This window comes from Rhinatrema bivittatum, chromosome 1 (assembly GCF_901001135.1).
Source record: "Rhinatrema bivittatum chromosome 1, aRhiBiv1.1, whole genome shotgun sequence".
In the NCBI taxonomy this organism is placed as follows: domain Eukaryota; kingdom Metazoa; phylum Chordata; class Amphibia; order Gymnophiona; family Rhinatrematidae; genus Rhinatrema; species Rhinatrema bivittatum.
In genome coordinates, this window is record NC_042615.1 from 20743391 (window position 1) to 20770883 (window position 27493).

The 27493-nt window shown below is 47.4% G+C and overlaps 1 protein-coding gene across 5 annotated transcripts in view; it reads left to right on the top strand.

The window, feature by feature from the left end:
• JADE1 (jade family PHD finger 1) overlaps positions 1 to 27493 on the top strand; it is a 545699-nt gene that overhangs the window by 300947 nt on the left and 217259 nt on the right. For all 5 annotated transcript variants that reach the window (XR_003854973.1, XM_029592138.1, XM_029592223.1 and 2 more), the window contains one exon: positions 13309 to 13425. Coding sequence is in view for 4 of the 5 variants with exons in the window: in XM_029592138.1 (XP_029447998.1) it covers positions 13309 to 13425 (117 nt within the window). In the remaining variant the exon portion in view is untranslated. The remainder of the gene's footprint in view (positions 1 to 13308; positions 13426 to 27493) is intronic.

Here is a 27493-nt window from a genome sequence, read left to right on the forward strand (position 1 = left end):
ATTCTAATGAAGAGAACCAGTGATAAGTTGGTTCATTGTAATCTGAGTTGATAATGTGATCACGGTGCTCCTGATGAAGCTATCAGCGAAACAACGGCCATTGTCGGGCCAAGATCACAATCAACGTGACCACCACTCCTTGAAATAGCATCCCGTTTTTCCCAGTAGTTCTTTATTTGCAATTGAAAGACTTAATTTAAAAAAAAATAAATAAATAAATTTATTGTTAGAATTGCATATGATGGCGTTGTCTGAATGGCCCATACACAACAGGCATGCCGTCAGGCTTGCTGATGCAAGATAAATTATAGTTAGTGTAAGACAAGGTTAACAGTTTGACAATATTCCGATTTTCCTTTTTGTCTCCTGAGCTGCTATTTTACCCATTCTGAAAATCTTCATTAGTTTCCAATCAAAGCTAAAGCACATTTCAAGATCATTGTATTAACTTTTTGTGCTCTGCATGGTATGTTCTCAGATTATCTTTGTGCTAAATTTATTTATTTAGACATTTTATATACCATCGTTCCATGTAAAAGATCACAACGGTTTTCAAAAGTAATATAACTATAAATCGACAAAATGATGGATTAAGGAGGTAGTATTCATAAATAGGCATCTGTCAATCGAGCTGTTCCTGTACATTTGACTAAAGGACATGGTCGAAGTATATAAATTAGAGTAAAATAATATAACATTTCCTAGCGTGTAGCAGATGGACTCATTACAAATGGGTATAGTGTGCTCGTGCTAGCAGTTGGAGACGGATCTGACGTCAGCACGTGGTACATATACCCCTGCAGGAAGTGCAGGCGCTCAGTAATTTCCGTCTCCAAAGCAGTTTGGAGCTACCTCACGCTCGCTGAGCGTTTTTCCAAATTCTAACGACTAAATTCATAGAAGTCCTACCTGAAGACGAGCCCCGCACTCCTGCGGTGATACCATCGGGTCCCGCCCCCAGTTGAGTTTCCCGAGGTGATTTCCGTGGTCCCTCGAAGGTACGGGCGTCGGTCCGGTGGCCGATTCGCGGCAGGGACCTAGCCCCTGAGTGAGAAGGGCTCGGGCGCGGCATAGAGGCAGCCTCGGTCCCGATCCGTTCGCAATGAGGACTTGGCCCCCGAGCGAGACGAGTTCGGGCGCGGCCTAGAGGCAGTGGGTGCACATCCTTGAGTGCGGCGGGTGACTGTAATTACCCTCTCCCCCCGCAGCCGGGAAGCGCCGAAGATCAGGTAAGGCGTACATCTTTACTTTGCTGGTCTCCGAGGAAGCGAGGATTAGCGGGGTCTGCCTGCGTGGCAGCCCGCCTAGGAGGTCGCCATTTTGCCTGCCTGCTCGCCGCCTCGCCCTAGCGCTCAGACCGGACTCAGCGCACAGGCGACGGGCGCGTATGTTAGGCGCCCGAAAATAATTGGGCGCACATTGATAGTTGCTAGGCGCACGTTGATAGGCGCACGTTGATAGGTGCATGCTACTAAGCGCACGTTGATAGGCGCACGTTGCTAAGCGCACGTCGATAGGCGCACGTTGAGAGGCGCAAGTTGATAGGACGTTGTTAGGCGCACATTGATAGGCGCACATCTTCGCGCATATTACAAAGCGCATAGAGATAACAGACGCGATGGAGCGTATGAGAGCCCATGCGTCCGCAGAGCCGGCGCCTCCAGAATCAGGCATAAGAGCTCTAGGCCTCTGCTCAGCATGCCACCTCAGAGCCACACAGAGCGAGGAAGCAGACTCCCTATGTGCCCAATGTGAGGAGGCCCTGGGAGTTCCAGGCCAGGGCCGGTCCCAGCCCAGCGTAATTGCTAGTTCCTCAGGGAACTCCCTGGACCTAGCAGGCCGCGGTGAGCAGCCAGGGAACCCTAGAGACCTAGTGCCCCTAAGGCTAGAACCTGCTTCGCTCTCATGGGTGGAATTATTCAAGGGGATTCACGCCTTTGTCAAGATGCAGTCTGATCCCCGAACAGACCCGTACGTACCGGATGACCCTACCCCTGGACCCTCAAGACATAGACACGGCCACCCGGAAGCCCCACTTACGGGGATTCAGATTGCTCTGTGGAAGAAGAAGAGCTCCCCGAGGAGGGAGAACTTCCCTCGGGGATAGAGCCGTATCGAACCATGAGACACTTCTTTCTTAAGGAGGATCTCCCAGACCTGGTCTCTCAATGCCTGTCGGAGCTGGCTATCCCGGGCCACGGCACCCCAGGGGAACCTAGAATGAACCCCGTGCTGGAAGGCCTTCGTCAAACGGCCCACCACTTCCCCCTCCTACAAGCAGCACAGCAGCTAATCGATCTCGAGTGGAATGCGCCGAGGCCTCATTCAAAGGGGGTCGGGCCTTGTCTGGCATGTACCCCCTGGACCTGGCAACCAAGGAGCTGCTGGTGTGCCCCAAGGTAGATGCCATAGTTTGCGCAATTGTGAAGCACACCACCATTCCGGTGGAGGGAGGGGCGGCCCTCAAGGATGCACATGACCGGCGCATGGACGCCATTCTGAAACGAGCCTTTGAGGTGGCAGCCATGTCCCTACGAATTGCGACCTGCTGCACTGTGGTGATGCGTTCCTGTTTATCACAAGCCAGGAACAACACCCCGGGAGAAGAAATGGAATCAGCCCTCTCGTTCCTCACTGACGCTGCCTCCGACTTAGTCCGTACGGCAGCCAAGGGAGTGTCATCCTCAGTGGCAGCCAGGAGACAGCTCTGGCTACGAAATTGGTCAGCCGACTCCTCCTCCAAGACTCGCCTTACAAGAATGCCCTTTAAGGGATCCCTCCTGTTCGGCAGCGACCTCGAGAAACTGGCTAACAAATGGGGCGCCTCTCCATTGCCCCGTCTACCAGAAGACAAGTCAAGGAGGAACCAGCGCCCTTTTCCTAGGCCATCCAGAGGTAGAAGCTCTCAACGCTTCAACCCTTACAGGACTCGTTACCAAGCACTTCGTTCTCAGACCAGGAACCAGTCCTTTCGGACCAGGCACAGCAAGCGGGGAACCGGCTCGGGTTCGGGTCCCGGCCGCACCCCACAATGAGAATCAGCCGACCCATCTGGGGGAAGAAGCCATAGGGGGCAGGCTAACCCTATTCTACCGCAGGTGGGTCGAGATTACTTCGGACCAGTGGGTCCTCGCCATTGTCCGGGAAGGGTATTACCTGGACTTCCTTCACCTCCCTCCGGACAAGTTTGTGGAGTCTCCTTGTCCGCCCCTCAAGAGGGCGGCGCTGGAAGATACCTTGGGAAGGTTCCTGTCCCTAAAAGCCATAATACCACTGCCTGCATGGGAGATAAATTCTGGGCATTACTCCATTTATTTCATCGTGCCCAAGAAGGGGGGCACCTTCAGACCCGTCCTGGACCTCAAATCAGTCAACCGGCACTTAAGGGTCCCAGGATTTTGCATGGAAACTCTGCGGTCAGTCCGAAGTGCCATACAGCCAGGGGAGTATCTCACATCCCTGGATCTGTCAGAAGCTTACTTACATATCCCAATCCATCGGGATCATCAGCGCTACTTACGCTTCAAAGTCCTGGGACAACACTTTCAGTTCCGGGCTCAACCCCTCGGGTTAACTGCGCCACGGACCTTTACCAAGGTAATAGTAGTGGTGGCGGCGTCACTCAGGAAGGAAGGAATTCTCGTCCATCCCTACCTAGACGATTGGCTGATCAGGGCAAAGTCACCGGAGGAGAGCCACCAGGCAACCAACAGAGTTATATCTCTTCTGGAAAGCCTAGGATGGGTAGTCAACACAAACAAGAGTTCCCTACAGCCTTCGCAGTCGCTGGAATACCTCTGAGTCCGATTCGACACCCAGGGAGACAAAGTCAGCCTGACCTCCAAGAGGAAATTAAAACTCCGGAATTGTTTGCAGACTTTGCTGAGCGCCACCCGGCCCACAGCTTGGGATTACCTACAGCTCCTCGGCCTAATGGCCTCCACTTTGGAAATGGTACCATGGGCGCGGGCTCATATGAGACCGTTACAACGCGCCCTTCTATCTCGGTAGAGCCCACGATTACAGAACTACACCATGCATCTACCTCTACCAGCCAGAGTACGTCATCAGTTACAGTGGTGGCTGCAGCCCGGCCACATGAGCTGGGGGTCAAAAATGTCCTCTCCAACCTGGACCCTGCTCACTACAGATGCCAGCCTGAGCGGCTGGGGAGCACACTGCAAAGAACTAACCGCCCAAGGGCGGTGGAACAGAGAAGAGTCGGGGTGGAGCATCAACCGACTAGAGGCACGGGCAGTCAGGTTAGCATGCCTGCGATTTGCCCACAGACTTCACAACAGAGCAGTCAGAGTGATGTCGGACAATGCCACCACGGTGGCATACATCAACCGACAGGGCGGAACCAGAAGCCGACAGGTATCCTTAGAAATAGCCCCCCTGATGGCGTGGGCGGAAGCAAATCTCCAGGACATCTCCGCCGTCCACATCGCCGGGAAGGACAATGCCACGGCAGACTTCCTCAGCAGAGAAAGCCTAAACCCGGGGGAATGGCAGCTGTCGTCCACGGCCTTCCAGATGATCACGGATCAGTGGGGGACGCCGGGCATGGACCTACTAGCGGACAGGTCCAATGCTCAAGTACCCAGATATTTCAGTCGCAGGCGAGATCCTCTTTCTCACAGGACAAGCAGGATGGTTGTCCTCACAAATGGGTGACATCGAGGATGGAGCCCAACCACAGAAAACTTCTGTCAAAGTTTCAGGAACTTTGACTGGCCCCTACTGGGCATGCCCAGCACGGCACTAACCCTGCAGCCAGCAGGGGTCTCCCTTCAGTCTTCAGTCTTCTTTTTTCCGTGTAGCAGTTGCCACGCGGTTAAGGAGCTCTTACCACAATCCTGACAGGAATCTCTTCAACTTTATTCTTGAAGAAAAAATTGTCCCTCAGGGGTCTCCCTTCTTCAATTTTTACTCCGCGGTACTTCGGTAAGTTTTTTGCCGTCGTTTTTGTCAACTACCGTCGAATTTGGCCATCGAGGCCTGTTGGCAGTCGACCGTCCCGCGGCTAAATTTTTGGCCTATGGCGTCGGGGTTCCGTCGGTGCCCGGACTGCACACGGACTATGTCCATCACAGACCCACATAGAGTCTGTGTTTTGTGTTTAGGGAGTGAGCATGATGTCCTCACTTGCACCAAATGTGCCTTAATGACACCAAAAGGTCGCAAAGCTAGAATGGAGAAGATGGGACTCCTTTTCCATGCTCATACTCCGACGCCATCGATTGCATCGACGTCATCGGAACCGGCACCGTCGAAGTCCCATCGTCATCAACAGCCTCCCGGTGACCGTCCGCCATCGACGTCTTCACGGCCATCGACGCCTGTCCCGTCCCCTGAAGATCGAGGGGATCGGAAAGACAAACATCGCCATCGACGTCATAAGTCTCGGACCGTCGAGGAATCGAAGAAATCGACCTCCGTGCCGTCCGAGCCTCCGCCAAAGAAGTCTCGACCAGAAGTTGCACCGTCCACTCCTGTCTCGCAGACACAGAGGCAACCCTCACCCCTCCGGGGTTTGGGAGCCGCAATTCCACCAGTGACGGTGGTCCCTCCGGCTCAGCCTCAGTCTCCCTCTCCCGTAGAGCCGGGTCTTGTTACCCCAGGTCTCCGGGTAGAACTGGACCGGCTGGTCCAGGAGGCCATCGATAAGGCGATGCTACGGTTCCAGACTCCTTTGGCACCGACCCCGGCACCGAGAGTGGAACCGGTCACCGACCCGATTCCAGCAGCACTGGCACCGCTGCTTGCTCGGATGGAAGTGCTTATGAATGCTCTTCCACCGGCAACACCCGGGTCACCGACAGCCTTCTCATCAGGTGGAGAAACACCGTACCGAATTCCCCCTTCGGGGGTAGTTCCATCGGTGCCTTGTCGTCCCTCGCCACGATACATTCCTCGGGGGCGATACGCACATCAGCTCCACCGAGATTTTCGGTGACGGCACCGATTCCTTCGATGCCGGCACCGATGCTGGCACCGATTCCATCGAGGAAATTCTCGATGCCCCCGGTAATTCCTTCGAACCTCTCGGAGCCTCAATCGGGGCCTTCAGGTATACAGCCCCTCATGGTCCTACAGGTCAGCAGCCTGATCCTTATGACACCTGGGGTGATGATACCTCTACTGACACCGATGATTTGCCTTCACCACCCTCTCCTGCGGAGAGTAGAAAGCGTTCTCCCCCTGAGGGACCTCTCTTTCATAAATTTTGTGAAGAACATGTCTGAGTTGGTCCCTTTTCAGCTGCAATCAGAACAAGATGACAGGCACCAGATGATGGAGTTGCTCCAATTCTTGGATGCCCCTAAAGTCATCACCTCTATTCCAATTCATCAGGTTTTTCTGGACCTTCTAAAAAAGAATTGGGAATCTCCTGGTTCTGTTGCTCCAGTGAACAAAAAAGCTCACTCTACTTATCTTGTACAGTCAGCACCTGGCTTTCAGAAACCACAATTAGATCATCACTCTGTTGTGGTAGAATCAGCTCAAAAGAAAGCTAAAAGATTAAAGCCACATTCTTCCATACCTCCTACTAAGGAAAATAAATTCCTAGATAGTATAGGTAGGAAAGTATACCAAGGAGCTATGCTAATTTCCAGAATAGCTTCTTATCAATTGTATATGACCCAATACAATAGGGTCATCCTGAAACAGATGCAGGAGTATTCAGATGCCTTACCAGATGCCTTACCAGCCACAGCTTCAGTCCCTACTAAATAAAGGGTTTGAAGCTGGGAAGCATGAAATAAGAACAGCTTTTGACATCTTTGATGCTTCCACTAGACTTTCTGCTACGGCCATCTCTGCCAGACGCTGGGCTTGGCTTAAGTCGTCTGATCTTTGCCCGGAAGTTCAGGACAGGCTCTCTGATTTGCCCTGCCTTGGGGATAATTTATTTGGTGAGCAAATTCAGCAAATTGTTGCAGAACTGAAGGATCATCATGAGACACTTAAACAGCTCTCATCTATTCCTTCTGACTTGCCTTCTAAACAACCATTTAAGAAGGACTCAAAAAAGTCATTCTTCCGTCCACGGAAGTATTATCCCCCACTAGCCAAGTCTAGGCCTGCGAGGCCTTACCATAAAACTCAGCCTCGTCAGTCTCGAAAACAAAAACCCGCAGCAGCTCCACAACCTGGCCCTGCATCGGGTTTTTGACTTTAAATTAGAGAGCAGATGCCAAATCCCTCTTCCAACTATACCAGTAGGAGGTCGGTTAAGCCACTTTCTAGAAAAATGGCAGCATATCACCACAGATCAATGGGTGATAGCGATAATTGCACAGGGTTACCACCTCAACTTCCTGACTCTCCCTTCGGACTCCCCACCCCTGCAGGCGTGGAGACTCACCAATCACTCTATTATTCTAGAGCAGGAGGTTTCCCTTCTCCTCCAGTCAAACGCTATAGAACCCGTTCCTCCCTCACAACAAGGACTAGGGTTCTACTCCAGGTACTTTCTGATCCCAAAAAAGTCAGGAGGACTTCGACCAATTCTGGACTTACGAGCCCTCAACAAGTACCTTCACAAAGAGAAGTTCAAGATGGTAACCCTGGGCTCGCTTCTCCCTCTGCTGCAAAGAGGGGACTGGCTATGCTCTCTAGACCTAAAAGATGCCTATACTCACATTGCGATAGCTCAGTCTCATTGCAAATACCTCCGTTTTTTAGTAGGCCGAAATCACTACCAATACCGAGTGCTCCCTTTCGGCCTGGCATCCGCACCATGAGTTTTCACCAAATGCCTTGTCGTGGTTGCAGTTTTTCTCAGGAAGGAAGGTGTCCCCGTCTACCCCTACCTGGACGATTGGTTAATCAGGGCCCCAACCCAGCAAATTGCTCGGTCCTCCCTGACCCTAACAATTCAAACTCTGCTTTCTCTAGGGTTTCTTGTCAATTACGAGAAATCCTACTTAGTCCCATCTCAGACCTTATCCTTCATTGGGGCAGACTTGGACCACCTTACAGGCAAAAGCCTTCCTTCCTCATCCACGGGTTCAAGCCCTTGTGTCCCTAGCTCGCCAGCTGCAGTCTCAACCTACAGCTACAGCTCGCCACTTCCTCATTCTACTGGGACACATGGCCTCCTCAGTTTGTGTGACTCCCATGGCCTGTCTGGCCATGAGAGTTACACAATGGACTCTGAGATTGCAATGGACCCAAGCTGTTCAGCCTCTGTCCTCCATTGTTCGCATCACCGATGCACTCCGTCTGTCTCTTGCCTGGTGGACAAATCAGTCCAACCTCCTACAGGGCTTGCCTTTTCTTCCACCAGACCCTCAGGTAATCCTCACCACAGACGCTTCCAACATCGGTTGGGGAGCCCATGTAAACAATCTACAAACTCAAGGATTCTGGTCACTAGAGGAAGCTAAACACCAGATAAATTTCCTGGAACTGCGAGCAATTCGCTATGCTCTCAGGACTTTTCAGGATTGCCTATTGAACCATGCAATCTTAATTCAGACGGACAACCAGGTGGCCATGTGGTACATAAACAAGCAGGGAGGCACAGGCTCCTTCCTTCTGTGTCAGGAAGCTGCGCAGATTTGGGCAGAAGCCCTCTCCCACTCCATGTACCTCAGGGCCACCTACCTGCCGGGAGTAGACAATGTATTGGCAAACCAGCTGAGCCGTGTCTTCCAACCACACGAGTGGTCACTCAATTCCTTGGTAGCAACCTCTCTGTTTCACAAATGGGGTTATCCCCACATAGACCTCTTTGCGTCCCCTCAGAACCACAAAGTAGACAACTACTGCTCTCTCATTCGGAGCCAGCACTCTCGGCCGAGGGATGCATTCTCCCTCACGTGGACAACCGGTCTGCTCTATGCATTCCCTCCACTTCCTCTTCTGTCGAAGACTCTCGTGAAGCTGCGTCAGGACAGGGGAACTATGATCCTGATAGCACCGCACTGGCCACGCCAAGTGTGGTTCCCCATACTCCAGGATCTCTCCATCCGCAGGCACATTCCTCTGGGAAAGGACCTGCATCTGATCACTCAAAACGACTGATGCCTCCTCCATCCCAACCTCCAAGCCTTGTCCCTGACGGCATGGATGTTGAAAGGTTAGTCCGTCAACCATTTAACCTTTCAGATTCAGTTTCTCGTGTCCTGATCGCTTCACGAAAGCCTTCCACAAGAAAATCTTATTCCTACAAATGGAAAAGGTATACATCATGGTGCACTTCTCAGTCCCTTGATCCCCTTTCCTGTCCAATCTCTAAATTCTTGGACTATCTCTGGCATCTATCAGAATCAGGTTTAAAGACCTCTTCCATTAGAATGCATGTCAGTGCGGTAGCCGCCTTCCATAAAGGTATCGGGGGTGTCCCTATTTCAGTACAACCCCTTGTTACACGTTTTCTTAAAGGATTGCTCCATTTGAAGCCACCTTTACGTCCTCCGGCCCCATCTTGGGACCTTAACTTGGTTCTTGGTCGCCTTATGAAACCACCTTTCGAACCTCTTTCTTCCTGTGACTTAAAATATCTCACATGGAAAGTATTATTCCTTTTGGCTATCACTTCAGCTCGCAGGGTTAGTGAATTACAGGCCCTAGTTACCTATCCGCCTTACACTAAACTCCTGCAAGACCCGGCGGTACTCCGCACTCACCCTAAATTTTTACCTAAGGTAGTTTCGGAGTTTCATATTAATCAATCCATCATACTACCTATCTTTTTTCCCAGGCCCCACTCCAACTCCGGGGAACAGACTCTGCATACCCTAGACTGTAAACGGGCTCTAGCTTTCTATGTAGACCGTACAGTTGCCCACAGGAAGAGCACTCAATTATTCGTCTCTTTCCATCCTAACAAGTTAGGGCAACCTGTGGGTAAGCAGGCTCTTTCCTACTGGTTGGCGGATTGCATCTCCTTCTGCTATCAGCAAGCTGGCATTCCTTTTCAAGACCGTGTTAAAGCACACTCTGTGAGGGCATGGCGACTTCAGTAGCACACCTTCGATCGGTGCCGCTTCCTGACATCTGCAAGGCTGCAACCTGGAGTTCCCTCCATACATTTGCAGCCCACTATTGTTTGGACAAAGCTGGAAGACAGGATTCCATCTTCGGCCAATCTGTCTTGCGTAACCTTTTTCCAACATGATGTACCAACACCCTTCCACCTTCCCGGTAGGGTGCGGATGCCCTCTCCCAAATTCCACCCCAGTTGTTGTGCCTGTTGCATGCCGTTGGGTACATTTGGTGCATGTTAGGACATCCTCAGCTCGGTACTCACCCATTTGTGAGGACAACCATCCTGCTTGTCCTGTGAGAAAGCAAATGTTGCTTACCTGATGTAACAGGTGTTCTCACAGGACAGCAGGATGTTAGTCCTCACGAAACCCGCCCGCCACCCCACGGTGTTCGGTTCGTTTTTATTTTATTTTTCGGCACTGCCTGTAGCTTTGAAACAAGACTGAAGGGAGACCCCTGCTGGCTGCAGGGTTTGTGCCGTGCTGGGCATGCCCAGTAGGGGCCAGTCAAAGTTCCTGAAACTTTGACAGAAGTTTTCCGTGGTTGGGCTCCATCCTCGATGTCACCCATTTGTGAGGACTAACATCCTGCTGTCCTGTGAGAACACCTGTTACATCAGGTAAGCAACATTTGCTATCCCAGGGGATCGACGCCCTGGTACAGCCATGGCCTCAGGAGATCCTGCTATATGGCTTTCCCCCATGGCCCCTGCTGGGTGCCATTATACACAAGATTCAGCGGCACAGAGGCCTAGTTCTTCTGGTGGCCCCGGACTGGCCAAGAAGACCCTGGTACACAGACATGAGAAGACTACTGGCAGGGGATCCTCTACCCCTGCCTCCTCACAGAGACCTGCTGCGGCAATGTCCCATCCTCCACGAGGATCCAGCTCAATTCTCTCTTACGGTCTGGCCATTGAGAGGGCTAGACTGAAGAAAAGGGGATACTCGGGGCCGGTAATAGATACACTTCTCCATGCACGCAAGTTCTCCACATCACTAACTTATATAAGGATCTGGAGAGTATTTGAAGCCTGGTGCGAAACTCGCAGCACCAATCCACATGCTGCTAAAATCCCCATCATTTTGGATTTCCTGCAAGATGGGCTCCAGAAGGGTCTGTCCCTCAATTCAATCAAGGTTCAGGTGGCAACACTATCCTGCTACGGCCCCAGGAGTGACGGCAACAGCATTGCCACACACCCAGACGTTTCACGTTTCCTGAAAGGAGTCAAACACATTCGCCCGCTACTGAAGTGGCTAGTGCCCCTGTGGAACCTCAACTTAGTTTTGGAATTCCTAGCGGGACCTGCCTTCAGACCCCTCCGAGGCCTATCCCTCCGTTTGTTAACTGTGAAGATGGTGTTCTTGCTGGCCGTGTGTTCAGCACGCCGCATCTCAGAGCTACAAGCACTGTCCTGCCGCGATCCGTTTCTCAGGATCACCCCAGGGGCTATCCATCTTCGCACGGTTCCTTCCTTCTTACCCAAAGTAGTCTCGCACTTCCACCTCAACCAAACCTTATCCTTGCCAACCACGGCAGGTTTGAAGAAGTCGGAAGACGGTCGAATACTGCACCATCTCGACATCGGCAGGCTGCTGTCCAGATACCTGGAAATGTCGGAAGCAGTACGAAAGACGGACCGTCTGTTCGTCCTTCACAGTGGGAAGAGGCAAGGAGAAGCGGCCTCGCGGGCGACTATTGCCGGCTGGATCAAAGAAGTTATCAAGGCGGCCTACGTAGAAGCGGGAAAACCACCACCTCTACGGATCAAGGCTCACTCTACCAGAGCACAAGCGGCCTCCTGGGCAGAAACTAGGATGCTGTCGCCTGCGGAGATATGCAGAGCGGCAACGTGGTCCTCCATCCATACCTTCTCCAGATTCTACGTCTGGACGTCCAGGCCAGGGAGGGGACAGCATTTGCGAGGGCAATCCTAAACGGACTTCGGGCAGCCTCCCACCCTGTCCGGGAGTAGCTTTTGTACATCCCATTTGTAATGAGTCCATCTGCTACACGCTAGGAAATGGAGAGATTACTTACCTGATAATTTCGTTTTCCTTAGTGCAGGCAGATGGACTCAGCATCCCGCCCGGCTGCCGATATATATAGGGATTCACCGTTTCAAGGTAAGCTCTGTTTCCTTACATTGGGCATCCACCCTGCCGGGTGTCGACGCCTTCCGGTTGAGAACACTGGCGGTCTCCAGCTACTGTCAATCGGTCAGGTTAATCATGTTCAGTTAATTGATCAGTCAGTCACACATATATCCACAAAGCTTTTGCAAGGAAGATTACTGAGCGCCTGCACTTCCTGCAGGGGTATATGTACCACGTGCTGACGTCAGATCAGTTTCCAACTGCTAGCACGAGCACACTATACCCATTTGTAATGAGTCCATCTGCCTACACTAAGGAAAACGAGATTATCAGGTAAGTAATCTCTCCATTTTAGTCATTGCATTGCATAGATTCTTACATTCTCTGGTTAAATCTCTTGACCTTGTTGCTCTCTACATTCTGATGTTTAAAGTTAGGTGTTATGCATTTTTGAACAGCCATGTTTTTAGCTTACATTTAAATCTTTGGTATTAAACGTAGCATTTCAGGTAGGGAGTTCCATAGCTTTGGACCTGCTACGAAAAACACATGATCCCTTACCTGCGCCAGGTGTGTGCTCCATATTGTGGGAATGGTCAACGGTTCTTTATTTTGAAATCTTAATGTTCGCTGAGGTGTGTAAGGTTGTATTGTCACACCTATCATACAGGTGTTATTGGATTTAAAATGGTATGGGTTTATTTGGCAGTTAAGATAGAGAGCTCTGCTATCTGTTCTTGTCTTTAAGTAAATGTGATTAATTTGATTTCAGATGAGCATTTTCTTGTGCAGCTCCATCTCTCTGAAGTACATTACTTTTAGCTGTTCGGTTAGAAACCAACTACCTTAGGTTTCAAAAGAAAGTTAAGACATGGATCTTCTCCCTCTGTTATTTTGTTGTATATTTTTGTATGTTTTAAAACATTTTTTGTTTTATAATTTTATTTATTTGGGGGTTTTTTTTTATTATTTGTGCATGTTCTTGTTTGCATACTGCTTTGGACATTTCTTGTAGGATTGGGAAAGCAGCTAATAAGAAATTTTAAATAATCGAACAAAATGACATTTGAATTTTTTTTTTTTTAAACTCTATGGTATCATGAATGTGTTGTTAATCTGTTTGTTAAAGAAGGCTTGGAAGCTTACATTTGTCAAGTCTGTGCCTGCAATCTTGAGCTGTTTTATATATTTTTTACAAATCTCTTAGGTGAGCATAGGCAGCCCAGAGAAGATGGAACCCATAACAAAAGTCTCGCACATCCCCAGCAGCAGGTGGGCACTTGTGTGCAGCCTCTGCAGTGAGAAGATTGGGGCCTGCATACAGGTAACTTTACGTGATTATTACACTTAGGCAGCTATGGGTCTAATAGTGATAATGGTGATTTGGGTTTATCTAACTCATTTTATCTCAGTACTTTAGCTGCTTATGAGGTAGATGTCCTGTTGGCACAGTTTTGGTGAAAGTTTGCAAGATGAGATGTTAACAGTAATAATGGTATTGCACACATGAAGCTGTGTAAACTGTAGCAACAGGTGACCAGGGAATATTTTAAACCAGCATATTTGTGTACAAAGCTATGCTACACAAGAAGTAGCAATTTCCTCCCAGTAAGAATGCGTAAATATTTTTCCGAGTTTCCTATATTATGCCCTTTTTTCTTCTCTCCATTTACTTTTCTTCTCCTAGGATAAGCAGGATGGTAGTCCTCACACATGGGTGCCATCAGATGGAGTCCGGCACGGAAAACTTATGTCAAAGTTTCTGGAAATTTGTGCACACTGAGCATGCACAGTGTGCCCTAAACCATGTGTCCAAGCGGGGTCCCTCTTCATAGTCATTGATCTCTGCACTGGGGAGAGACCGGGCTAAGCACTGAGGGAAGCCAAGAAAGCATCAGCACTGGTTATCCTCAGTGCACTGTGCTGGGCTTGGGATGGCGTTGGCTCATGTCGTGATGCCCTTGAAGCGACCCCGCGGCGAGGAGTGCCCATCTCTCATCGATGCCAGAGGTCCGCGATGGTCTCCACCACTCCTGGTGCCGGTCACCGATCCAGCTCAGGGATCCCAGGAAGATCTGGCCAACCCTCCTGCCTCCCACTTGATTTTGGCATAGGCTACATTTGAGAAGGAGTTGGAGCGCAGAGTCCAGTTGGCAGTGGAGTGGGTGATGCAGGGAATCGAGCTGGTAGCACAGACTCTGCTAATGCCTGCTCTTTCCCTACTGGAACCATTTCTGGAATGGCTCAATGTGCTTATCTGTCTGTTACCGACCCAGTTCGTTGCCAGTTCCTCCTCTGAGGAAAGTCCATAGAGACTGGCAGGGACACAAAGGCCTGCAGCCCCCCTTTCTAGCTTTGCTAGGGCCGGCACTGGTGCCTATGCCTCTGGACAAAGGCTGAGCACCTAGGGCCCCATTCCCTGTGGACTACAGTAAGGATGAGGCTTCATATAACACTGCAGAATCCTCCGAGGACTTGGCAAGTCTCCCTTCAGAGCAGTCTCCTCCAGAAGAACAAAGGAGGTCACCACCGGAGGACTTGACCTTTGCAGGTTTTGTCCAGGCGATGGCAGGGGCCATCCCCTTTCAGTTGATGATGGAGGACGCCAGGCATAAGATGCTGGAAATTCTCCAGTTTGTGAAAGCTCCTAAAGAGATCCTGGCAGTCCCGGTGCACGAGATCTTTACGGAATTGCTGCTGAGGATCTAGGAACACCCCCTCACTGTACTTCCTGTAAACAAGACGGTGGATTTTTATTTTAAATTCTTTATTTATTGCTTTACATAATTAATTACAATAAACAAATTACAATGAAAATAGAACACATGTCAATCATAAGAAAACAGGAAACAAAAATCAATTTCTATATTGTTTGACCCTTATTTGGCATTTGTTCAAACAAGGCAAAATAAAATGGAATCTTCCAATGAACGAAATATTTAGGAATAGAATTATAGATTAGGAAATAATATACATCATTTCTTGACCTGTTTTACTTTCCTAGTTGCTGGTCATTTAATCTCGAGAAGATCTTTTAAACCTTTAGGATCGGAGAATATATAGTTGTTACCATCCAATTTAATAAAACATTTACACGGATATTTTAAAGAAAAAGTTCCTCCTTTCTCAACTACAGGGAAACCTTATTAAGTTAAAATAAGTGGATTTTTATTTATTTATTTAAAAAATTTTCTATACCGTCAAGTTAAATGCCATCACAACGGTTTACAGAAGGGCACGATAAAGAGAAATATGGGTGGTATAGATTACTCGTGTGCCATCATAGTACGGTAACAATGTAAAATAATAAACTAGGTGTGTAAATTAAACCTGATTGTTAGGAACAAATTAGGCAGTTTGATTTTAACATTAATATGCTTATGTAGGTTACTAAAAACTTCTAGCTTGTTGCATCCTTATCGCTCAACTATTTTTCTCCTTTTCTTTTCTGGATGGGGTTTATCTTGTCCAACAGGCTACTGGATTCAAGCAACATCAGCTGTCACACCAACTGGTAGTGGTCGAATTCGCTCTCGAGGGCTATGCACTCTCTGTGACCCATGCATTGGCACCCCCGAGGAAGGATCACAGAGCAATGGACACTCTTGGGAGGAAAGTATTCCAGGGGACCATGCTCATATCCCGCATCACCACTTATCAGCTCTACATGAGCCAATATTTGCGCAACCTCTGGAAGCAGGTGCAGGAGGCGGCTGAGCGGCTTCCTCAGCAGCAGCAAGACACCTTATTGCTGGTGCGTCAAGGCCTGGAGTGTGGAAAACACAAGGTTTGTTCAACCTAGAATGTTTTCGAGATGGCATAGAGAGTCTCTGCATTGGGAATTGCCACCCGCAGAGTGGCATGTCTGCGAACCTTGGATCTCTGACCGGAGGTACAGGAAAGATTTGCTGATGTGCTGTGTACAGGAGAGAATCTCTTCAGAAATAAGGTGTGGGATGCAGTGGCCTAGTTATGGGATCACCATGAGATGCTCCAGCAACTCTTCACCAGCACTTTAGTCCTGCCCATCTCAGCCAGAAGGTTTGTGAGGCATGGTCAGAGGAAATCTTTCTACTGCCAGAGGAAGCATTATCCTTCAGCCCCTCGCGTCCGTTCGCAGAGGTGAACTCCCATGGCCGCCCCAAGCAGCAGAGAGTTCCCAAGCCTTAACTGGTGCCCTGGGTCTTTGCGGATTGGTGGCCCAGTATAAACTCAGACCAGTGGGTTCTGTCCATCGTCCTTCAAGGGTACCAATTGAACCTATTGGTGACACCCCCCCCCCCCCCCCAAATTGTCCTCCAGGCCCATTTTGGGGGCAAATAATGCATCAGGAGGTACTGTTAAGGGAACTCGCCTCCCTCTTAAACAGCCAGAGCAGTCGAACCTGTCCCACCAAGGCAAAGAGGGCAGGGAATCTACTCCCAGTACTCTGACAGCCTTGAACAAGTTTCTCAAAGAAAAATTCAAGATGGCTTCCTTGGGCACCCTCCTGCAAAAAGGGGACTGACTATGTTCCCTTGATTTAAAGGAAGCATACACTCACATCGTGATCTTCCCAAGTCACCAGATGTATCTATATTTTATTTTTATTTATTTATTTATTTAGACATTTTGTATACCATCATTCCTTGTATAGATCACAACGGTTTACAAAGTGACGTTCATAATTACTCACAAACAATGATTGGTTACAGAGGTGGTATTCATAGACATGCATTAATATTTTACAAGTAAATTTATCTAGTATGTATTAATAATTGATCTAGTATTTAAGGTAAAAGGTATGGAAAATTAAAACGCAATGATAGTTTACACATCTTAATTATAGGTTGTTTTGAGAATCTTACATTCTCTCAATTGATTTATTCTTTATCGATTATCTTATATTTGTTTTTGTCTTTGTGGCTCACTGTATTCTGATGTTTTCAAGTTAGTTTATATGCGTTTTTGAATTGCCATGTTCTGCAGTGGGAAAACAGCACTTCAGTACAGAGTGTGGCCGTTTGGGCTCGTGTTGGCCCTACATGTCTTTACAAAATACCCGATCGTGGGTGGGGATACACCTCTGCAGGTGAGGGGTGCATGTTTTCCCTTACTTGGATGTTTGGCTGGTCAAGAGCACCTCTCAAGCAGGGGCTGATCAGTCTATGCGTTTGACCATCAGGGTGTTGGAGTCACTAGGGTTCTTCGTCAACTACCCAAAGTCCCATCACAGCCCGTTACTTCAGTTTGACTTCAAAGGAGCCCTGCTAGACACGACTCAGGAAAGAGCCTTCCTGCCACGATCCAGGGCAGTCACCTTGGCGTCCATAGTGGCGGTGATTCAACAAAGCCAGCCGGTTTCAGCTCGTCACATGTTGACTCTTGGGCTACATGGTCGCAACCGTCCATGCGCAGAGCTCAATGGACCCTGAGGTCGCAGTGGTACCAGGACACGCAGAGCCTCCAGGCTCACATCAGAATCACTGTCTCTCCAGGACTCTTTGTCTTGGTGGCGGGTTCTCTCAAATTTGAAACGGGGAATACCTTTCCAAAATTCCTCTACCCAAATTCTCCTATTCACGGGTGCAAAGCTCATGTAGAGGGGCTCTGCACCCAAGGCCAATGGTCCACCCAGGAAGCACAGTGTCAAATCAACTTCCTGGTGCTCCAGGTGATCAGGTATGCACTGTGGGATTTCAGAGATCGGCTGTCCAACAAAATTGTCCTGATCTAAACAGACAACCAAGTTGCAGTGTGGTATGTCAAGCAGGGTGGCACAGGGTCAAACCTCCTGTGTCAGAAAGCAGTCCAGAACTGGTCCTGGGGCCCTTCCCACGGGATGGTACTCAGGGCTATGTATTTGGCAGAAATGGAGAATGTTATAGTGGACAGACCTTTAGTTGTGCCTTCAGACCCCACAAGTGGTCTCTGGACCAGGGATTGGTGAACCGGACCTTCACCTCTGAGAAAACCCAGATGTGGACTTGTTCGCATCCCCTTGCAGACAGGAAGGTGACTTTGTTCTGCTCCCTGAACAGGTCAGATGGTGAACCAGCCTGGACACTTTTGCCCACCATTGGGGCAAGGGTCTTCTGTATGCGTAGCCTCCAATTCCTTTGACGAAGACTCTTGAAGCTTTGCAAGGACTGAGGGACTATGATCTTCATAGCTCCTCATTGGCCGAGACAGATCTGATTTCCACTCCTTTAGGAGTTGTCCATCCAGAGACTAACCAGTCTGGGGACTTCCCCAGATCTCATCCCGCGATTGGGGCAGGCTGCAGCATCCCAACCTCCAGGCCATGTTGTTCACAGCTTGGATTTGAGAGCTTAATTCCGCAGCCGCTTGATCTCTCTAAGGATGTGTCTCGGGTCCTGGTGGTTTTCAGAAAGCCTTCCATTAGAAAGACTTACAAACTGAAGTGGAGGAGGTTTTCTGTGTGGCATGAGCAGAAGGCTCTAGATCTGTTCCCTTTCCCCACACGAAAACTACTCGGCTACCTCCTACCCTTATCGGAGGCTGGCTTGAAGAAGACCATCTCAGAGTTCATCTCAGTGCGGTTGGCGCATACCACCATCTCTCTACAGCTGATAGTTGTATGCTTCATCAGGGCCTGCTTCAATTGAAGCCTCCCCTTAAGGCATCCTGTTGTGTCTTGGGATCTCAATGTGGTACTAGCTGAGCTGATGAAAACCCCTTTTGAGCTGCTGTGTTCCTGTGACCTGAAGTACCTGACCTGGAAGGTAATATTTTTGGTGACGGTCACATCAGCTCACAGGGTCAGCGAGCTCCAGGCCTTAGTGACTTATCTACCTTTTATCAGATTTTATCATGACAGGGTGGTCTTGCGTACTTACCCTAAGTTCCTGCCTAAGGTGGTGATGGATTTTCATGTTAACCAGTCAATTGTCCTGTCAACATTCTTTCCCAGACCCCCATTCACACAAGGCAAATGAGCACTGCATAGTTTGGATTGCAAGAGAGCCTTGACCTTCTATCTGGAGAGGACAGAAACCCATAGACAGTCCATCCAACTTTTTATTTAAGAACATAAGAAAATGCCATACTGGGTCAGACCAAGGGTCCATCAAGCCCAGCATCCTGTTTCCAACAGTGGTCAATCCAGGCCACAAGAACCTGGCAAGTACCCAAAAAACTAAGTCTATTCCATGTAACCATTGCTAATGGCAGTGGCTATTCTCTAAGTGAACTTAATAGCAGGTAATGGACTTCTCCTCCAAGAACTTATCCAATCCTTTTTTAAACACAGCTATACTAACTGCACGAACCACATTCTCTGGCAACAAATTCCAGAGTTTGACAGGAATAGATTGGGAGATGCAATTGCCAGGAATAGATTGGGAGATGCAATTGCCAAACAGACACTATCCAGTTGGCTAGCAGGCTGCATCTCCTTCTGTTATGCCCAGGGGCACTGCATCTTGAGGGGTCATGTCAAGGGCAATGTCTGCCTACTTGCGAACAGTTCCCGTGGAGGAGATCTGCAAGGCTGTGAAATGGAGTTCTCTCCACACATTCGCATTCCACTACTGACTGGACAGGGATGGCCGAAGTGATAGTATTTATTTTTATTTTTATTTATTTGTGGGTTTTTATATACCATCATTCAGGTTTGCCATCACAACGGTTTACAAAATCATTAGCAAGTTAACATATCAACATGTTCATATTCAAAGAAACAATATACAATTACAGATTTAAGTTAGTACAATATGTTCTGTGAGAGGTTATAGTAATGTTATGGTTGGGATGTTTGTCAAGCTTCTTAGAGTTGTGTGAGTCAGAAAGTGTAAAGTTTGCTTGTAGTATTTAATGTGTCCTTGTCTCGTTTGGTTTGATGGTTGTGAAACCAGATGTATGGTTTTCATTGAGTATCTAAGTAGGCTTTGGTGAATAGTCATGTTTTTAAGTCCTCCTTGAAGGTTTTTAAGTTGGGTTGTGTTCTTTTTGATTGGCAAGGTGTTCCATAGCTTGGGGCTTCCAATGGATATGGCTCTTTCTTGAGTTGTGGTGAGTCGCGTGGTTCGAGTTGGAGGAATTTTTAGGAGGCCTTTGTTTGTCGAGAGACGGGCTCGTTTTGGGGCGTGTTGTTTGATCGTTTTAGATAACCAGCTGATTTGCAGTCCTATGATTGTTTTGTGAAGTATTGTTAGTATTTTGTAGTGTATTCGATATTTAATTGGGAGCCAGTGCAGCGCCATGAGGGATGGGGTGATATGGTCATGTTTTTTTGTTCTTGTTAGTATTCTAGCGGCTGCGTTCTGTAGGATTTGTAGTGGACGGATTGTGGTGAGGGGTAGGCTGAATAGTAAGGAGTTGCAGTAGTCGAGGATGGAGAAAATGAGTAGTTGTAAAACTGTTCTGAAGTTGTTTTGAGAAAGGAAGGGTTTTAGTCGTCTTAGGGTTAGTAGTTTGTGGTATCCTTCTTTTAATTTGTTAGTGATATGGATCTTGAAGGATAGCTCGCTGTCGATGTTGATTCCCAGGTTTCTTGCATGTGTGACTAGTGAAATTGAAGATTTTGGGTTCTCCTTTTTGAGTGGTGTTGTAGTAGCGTTGCTGTTTTTCCTGTCTAGGATGATTATTTCTGTTTTATCTATGTTTATTATGAGTTTTAGATCATTTAGCAGTTGTTTAATTTCTGATAGATGTTGGCTGCTTTTTTGTAAGTTGCTTCCAAGGTGTTGTGTAATGGGATTAGTGTTTGTATGTCATCTGCATATAGGAAATGTGTCAGACCAAGGCGATCCAGCAGGTAACAAATTGGAAGGAGGTAAATGTTGAATATTGTTGCTGATAGTGCTGATCCTTGTGGGACTCCTGTGTTGAGGGTTCCTTTCTTCGAGAGGGTGTTGTTGAATGTTACTTGGAAGCTTCTGTGAGCTAGGTATGATGTGAACCATTGTAGAGTTTTACTGGTGGCTCTTATTTCAGTTAGTCTGTCCAGAAGGATTGTGTGGTTTACTGTATCAAATGCAGCTGATAAGTCCAGGAGGATTAGCAGGTAGCTTTGGCCCTTGTCGAAACATCTGAGTATGGTGTCATTTAATGAGTAGTAGTGTTTCTGTGCTTAGGTTTTTTCTGAAGCCATATTGTGGCTGTAGGTTTGGCCAGTCTATTCTTCAGAATCTCTTTGAGGTGTAGAACCCAACTCTCCCTGCCTAGGGCCCATTGTTTGGGTTCAGGCTGTCTTCTCTGGTACCAACAACACTGTGGTGGTTGTTCCCGTGGGCACCTGATTGGTGCTTGTTGGTCCCTTTTTCTGTTGGGGAGCAGCCTGTAGCTAGTGATTCACCCATGTGAGGACTTACCATCCTGCTTGTCCCAGGAGAAAGCAGAGTTGCTTACCTGTAACAGGTGTTCTCTTAGGACAGCAGGATGTTAGTCCTCACGAAACCCGCCCGCCACCCTGTGGAGTTTCCTCCTGTTTTGTTTTTTTAATCGTAATTTTACGTTACGAGACTGAAGAGGGACCCTGTATGGTTTATGGCATGCTGGGCATGTTCAGTATGCACAGTCAAAGTTCCAGAAACTTTTACATAAGTTTTCCGTGTCAGGCTCCATCAGATGATGTCACCCATGTGTGAGGGCTAACATCCTGCTGCCCCAGGAGAATGCCTGTTAAGATAAGCAGCTCTGCTTTTTGTGTGGTTCTTTTCATTCCTTTTTTTCCTGAAAGTTTTTAGCCTTTTTACTGTTATCTTTCACTCCATTGCTGTCTTTTCCTGTTCTGCTTTCCCAACTCCCCTCCATCTTTCTCTTCTACACAATTTTTCCCTACAGTACCTGTTCCTTATTCTGCTAGATCAGACATTCGTGGATTTACACTGCCTATTAGCATATGGAGACAGAAGGGCGCACCTTTTCCCAAGACCAGTATATAGGATGGTGGAATTGATTTATATTTCACTTTTCAGCACTTCGAAGCAAGTTGCATTCAGGTACTGTAGTTATTTCCCTGTCCCCAGAAGGCTTACGTTCTAAGTTAGTACCTGAGGCAACAGAGTAAATGTGACTTGCCCAAGGTCACAAGCAGCAGCAGTGAGATTTTGAACCCTGGTTTGTAGTAAACTTTCAGCTATATTTATCCAATATTTTACAATGCAGGCAAAAGCCAACAGATTGGTGCATTAGAATTCCAGCTCCCAGGCTTTGGCCTCACCTGATAGAGCTAGTTTTAGCTCCTAAGGCAGCACTTCTAGAATACCCTGATTGAGTTCTTTGGGCCTGGCTTCCAGCTCCTCTACCTGATTGAGTGATCCTCTAATCAGGTTCTGAATTCTTGTGCCTGACTGAGCAAGTCGTCTTAATTGTCTCCCAGGTTTCCTGCAAGGTCTGGTTGAGCCCAGGAGTGTGCCTTGGGGTTTTGCATTTTGCTGTCTCCCATACCCTTTCCTTCCTGTCTCTCTCTCATATTCCTTGACCCCTGCTCTGATGCTGAGTAAAGTTGCAAAAAAAGAAATTAAAGTGAAGAGCTTTGAGAGAGAAGCAGCTAGTCCCATCGGGTGCCTAGAGGGGTAAGACATCTGGCAGCTGGCCAGCTAAAGTCTGTAATGGGGCTCAGACAGGTCCAGGGCTTTACTTTGTCAGTAGTGTGGAGGACCGTGCCCACTTCCCCCTTTGGTAGAACCAATATCCTTGTTTGTTCTGACTTGGAAGGATTTTTCTTTTTGCTTCTCCAGCAGTTATGGAGTACTGGCAGTCTTGCAGCTGTTTGGTTATGGTCTAGCAGGGCTGCAAGTATTTGGGGCTACAAGAGCTCAGTGCTTAAGCAGTGTTGCTGACTCCTATTGCCTCACTTGTGGTGTGAGCTCAGAGGGATATATCAGAGAAACATGCTGGTTCCTCTATGCTTGGCCTCCTGACATTGTGTGTGTGGAGGGGAGACTAGATGGGAGTAGGTTTTCCTTTTGTTTTGCCACGTCTTCTGAGCCTGTGCTGCAGGGGAACAGTCAAGTCATTCCTGGTCAAGGTGCCTCTGGTGCTGACTCCTGTGACAGTTTTATTCTTGGAGATGGAGTCAGGGCTGAAATTACCTCTAGCAGCCTCCTTTTTTCCCTCTGATGGAATTTCTTCTGAATTCAGATTTTTGCACCAGGCATTCTGATCTGTACAGTGGTCTGGTGGGGGAGGGGCCAAAATACTTGAGTCAGTATATATTCCATTTTCATTTCATTTTTCTCATTTAAATTTTGTTCTGCACATTACTTGGTAGTTCATGGATTATGTATGATACATTCATAATAAAATTACCCATTCAACAAAAACATGATAAAAAGCAAATTGTTTAAAGGACGACATATTAGCTCCCCCATCAGACTTTTGAAGGCTGTTTCCTGGTCCATCCTCTAAAAAGGGGGGTGTTCAACAGCCAAGCACCCAAAATGGGCTAGAGCAGGTATTCCCAACCTTTAAGGGAATACAGACCCCTTTTAAGCCTCAAGGTTTTGTGGACCCCCACACACTTTAATCTTTGCATGCCATAACAGGCACATCAGAATCATTAATAATGTATAAAATTTAATCATAAATAATGCTTACTGAGCTAGACTGAATACACAGGGCAAGAAATTTCTGAAGCTGTTTAAAAATTGCCCTAATAATTTGAAGGCTGAGGCCAACAGTGGTCTTCACCTCCCATTCCAGCTGCAGTGGGGAGAAGGAAGCAAGTTCAAAAAAGTTCCAGATTGGAGGGGCCAAGATGGTGGCATGAGTGGCGGAAGTGAAAAGCTTCTCTTGAAATACGGAAACTTTTACCTTAAAATATGCCTTCAAAGAGGAAAGGTCGGGTCTCAGATGGATCAGCATTTAATATCTTCACATGCAGTCGGGATGGCAGTACAGGGGGAAACTCTCCCCGCTGTGACTGACGGCGAGGGAGCACCACAGTCACCTGGGGAAACTACGCTGAGTCCCCCAGATCACCGTTTCCCGCCGGCTCAAATTTCCAGCGTACTTCCCCTGGAGCTTGCAGTCCTCGATGAGGTCAACACTGATGCGATGGCGATGAGGGGTCAGTGTGGAGGAGTTCAGCCAGGATTCCACTCCTCTCCCGGACTGCTGGAAGCAGTTTCATCTTCACATCTTTCATTATCCCTTATAGCATGTGCCTTCTGGTGGAGAGGCGGAGGGGTTGAGAGGAAAAGCTGAAGAAACAATGCGAGAATTGTTGAAAGCGGCACAACCCGGAATAGTGGGTGAGTGTTTCCTACCCCCACCTAAACCGGCAGTAATAACTCATGAAACGTTATGGGACCTAATAGTGAGCTTTGGAAAGTTTGCCAGGGAGAAATTGAAAAATTAAACACAAAAGTAAATGCACAAGAAGCACAAAATGTAGTTTTTTTGATTCTCAAGTTCAGGAAATGAACCAATTGGCAGCCACTCAGCAGTCCTTGGTACAAACTCAAACATGTAATTTCAAACTTATAAAAGATTTGGGGTCTTGCTCACTGAGACTAGAGCATTTAGAAAATCATTCTAGGCATCTGAACTTATGTTTTGTTAACTTCCCCAGAGTTTTGGGGGAAGCAATTAATACTACCTTGAAAAATATTTTTTCATCAAAATCACCCCTTCGACTTCCGGTGCACAGGGATCTGTTGTGGCAGGGTCCTGTTCTTCACGAAGACTTTATTTTGTCTTACGGTATGGCCCTTCAAAGGGCTCGCTTGCCGAAACGGGGATACTCTACAGCAGTGATTTCCACCTTACTAAGAACTTCCTTGGCCTATGTGCGGGTTTGGCAAGTGTTTGAGGCCTGGTGTGTGAGGATCAAGGTACTCTTCCTTGTTTGGTCAAGATCCTGCTCATTTTGGAATTTTTGCAAGATGGCTTGAATAAAGGCTTGGCTCTTAATTCCTTAAAGGTAGAAGTTGTGGCTCTCGCCTGTTTCAGAGGTCAGGTGAATGGTGGATCCTTGTTGACTCATCCTGATGTGGCCCTTTTCCTGAAAGGAGTAAAACATCTTCGTCGTCCTTTGTGCTTTCCGTTGCCCTTACGGAGTCCTAATTTGGTATTTTATTTCTTAGCAGGTCCTACTTTTAGGCCGATGCGTAACCTTACCTTGCGGTTTCTGACTTAAATGGTGTTTCTTGTGGCAGTTTTTTCTGCACATAAGGTTTCCGAACTGCAGGCCTGGTCTTGCTGGGAGCCATTCCTCCGGGTGACTCCAGAGGCCATATAGCTGTGTACTGTTACTTCTTTTCTTTCGAAGGTGGTCACTGACTTCCATTTGAATCAGTCCATCTCCCTGCTGTCTCTGGACAGAGAGAGATGTAGAGGAGTATAATCTGTTGTGACCCTTGGATGTCAAGTGACATATTGTCCAGTATCTGGAGGTTACTGAGCCTTTACAGAAGACAGATCGCCTGTTTGTCCTTCATGGCGGTACTAGGCAGGGAGAGCTGGCCTCATGGGCTACCATAGCTCGCTGGATTAAGGAGGTAGTCACAGCTGCATACATTGATGCTGGGAAGCAGTTACCTAGTCAGGTCAGGGCTCATTCCACTAGGGCTCAGACAGTGTCATGAGCGGAAGTGAAAATTTTGTCCCCCGTCGACATTTGCCGAGCTGCAAATGGTCCTCGGTACATACTTTTCCCAGGTATTATCATCTGGATGTGCAAGCCCAGGAGGAGCAGCCTTTGCACATGCGGTTTTGACTGGACCACGGGCAGTAGCTTGGGTACATCCCACTTGTTCTGGATTCATCTGACTTGGACGCTAAGAAATGAAAAATTACTACTTACTTGATAATTTCCTTTTCTTAGGATAGTCAGATGAATCCAATTTCCCTCCTTTGGCTGCCGAATGGTTGTATTATGATCCTCCTCAGTGGCTACATATTAAAGGATTTACTGGTAAGTGTTAGTCCAGTCCCTAGACTAGTGTTAATGAATTCTTGTCTTAGCTCAGTGTTGGCTGAGAATTGAAATGGTTATCTGTTTAATCAAGTTTTGTTACTTGCTTTTGAAGAGAATACTGGCAAGCTATGTCACTTCAGAGGTATATATACTGTGAGGTCAGTTTGCTTCGTCTCCATCTTCTGATAGAAGTACATAATTCACTTCTGGATTCATCTGACTGTCCTAATGAAAAGGACATTTTCAGGTAAGTAGTAATTTCTCAGTTTAGTTTATAACTCTCGAAAGCTGCAATCGGTCCGTCTTCCCTACCTCCACTGGACATATGGTGTTGAGGTTTTGAGGCCCCTAATGGTTGCAAGCAGTTTGTCACCCCTCCTTCTGGTCTTCAGCAATGTGGGATAAAGTTTATTGGGGCACCAATAGGCTCCACTCTCACTCTCCTGGCTTGTGGCAGTAACTCAGCTATTCACAGGTAGCAGCAGCTCACTCTCTTTCTCCAGCTCAACTTTCTTGCATACCTTCTGGATGGTTTTGCGGACTCCTGGGGGGGGGGGGGGTGTCAATGAACTCCAGGTTGGGAACCACTGAGCTAGAGAAATTTTGGGAGATGTCTTCTATATCCCCACCTCTTGATTTGGGGGTGGAATGTATGGAATTTGTCTTTATCTAACATTTTAATCAGATAAAATCCAAGTTAATGTAATGAGAGCAAAATGTCTATTGAGAGAGATGATTTCTATTATAGCACAGAATATCCAATCATTTTATATACGAGACACAGTGGGGTTTTTTTTAATTTATATTTTTGAGGTAACAATCACAAACAGAAAACATATATCATGTGTATGTTGTATCTTTGATACATTGATTACATAAAGCATGAAATATAGTAAGAGTAGTAAATCTCATCCGAGACCAATATCAGCTATGAATCTTTCTTCATCAGATCCAATTTTGCATACAGTAATCAGAATCGAAATAGACATTGAACCTTACTTGTAAACCTCTTGAGTTTTGCGTCATTTCCCCCTCCCTTAAAGCCCACTACCTTCTCCCTGCTTCAAATAGGTTACAAATTAAACCCATTCTTGAGGAGCATGTCTCTTCACATATTGCCGTGTCCATCTTACTGCTGTGCTTGCCACGATAAAAGTTGCTGCCATCTATTTCCAAATTTATCTAATTTTTTTTGTATGACTGCAGTCAGTTTATTTAAGTAACACATATTGACTAATCTCTGAATGACCTTTTTCATTCAGAGATTAGTGTTGGCACTTCTGTTTCCAACAATATGCAATTTCTGCCCTAGCAGCTAGTATTATCTGATGTATTAAATAAACATTCAAGAGCGCTGAATTCTCAGGATGTATACATTTAGCAGAAAAAATACAGGGTCTTTGGTAAATTGTTCTCCCACTATGTCAGAGATTAGTTGAACTATTCCATCCCAATATCAAATAATCTTGAAGCAGTGCCACCACATGTGTAAATAATTCCCTACTTCTCCGCAACCTCTCCAGCA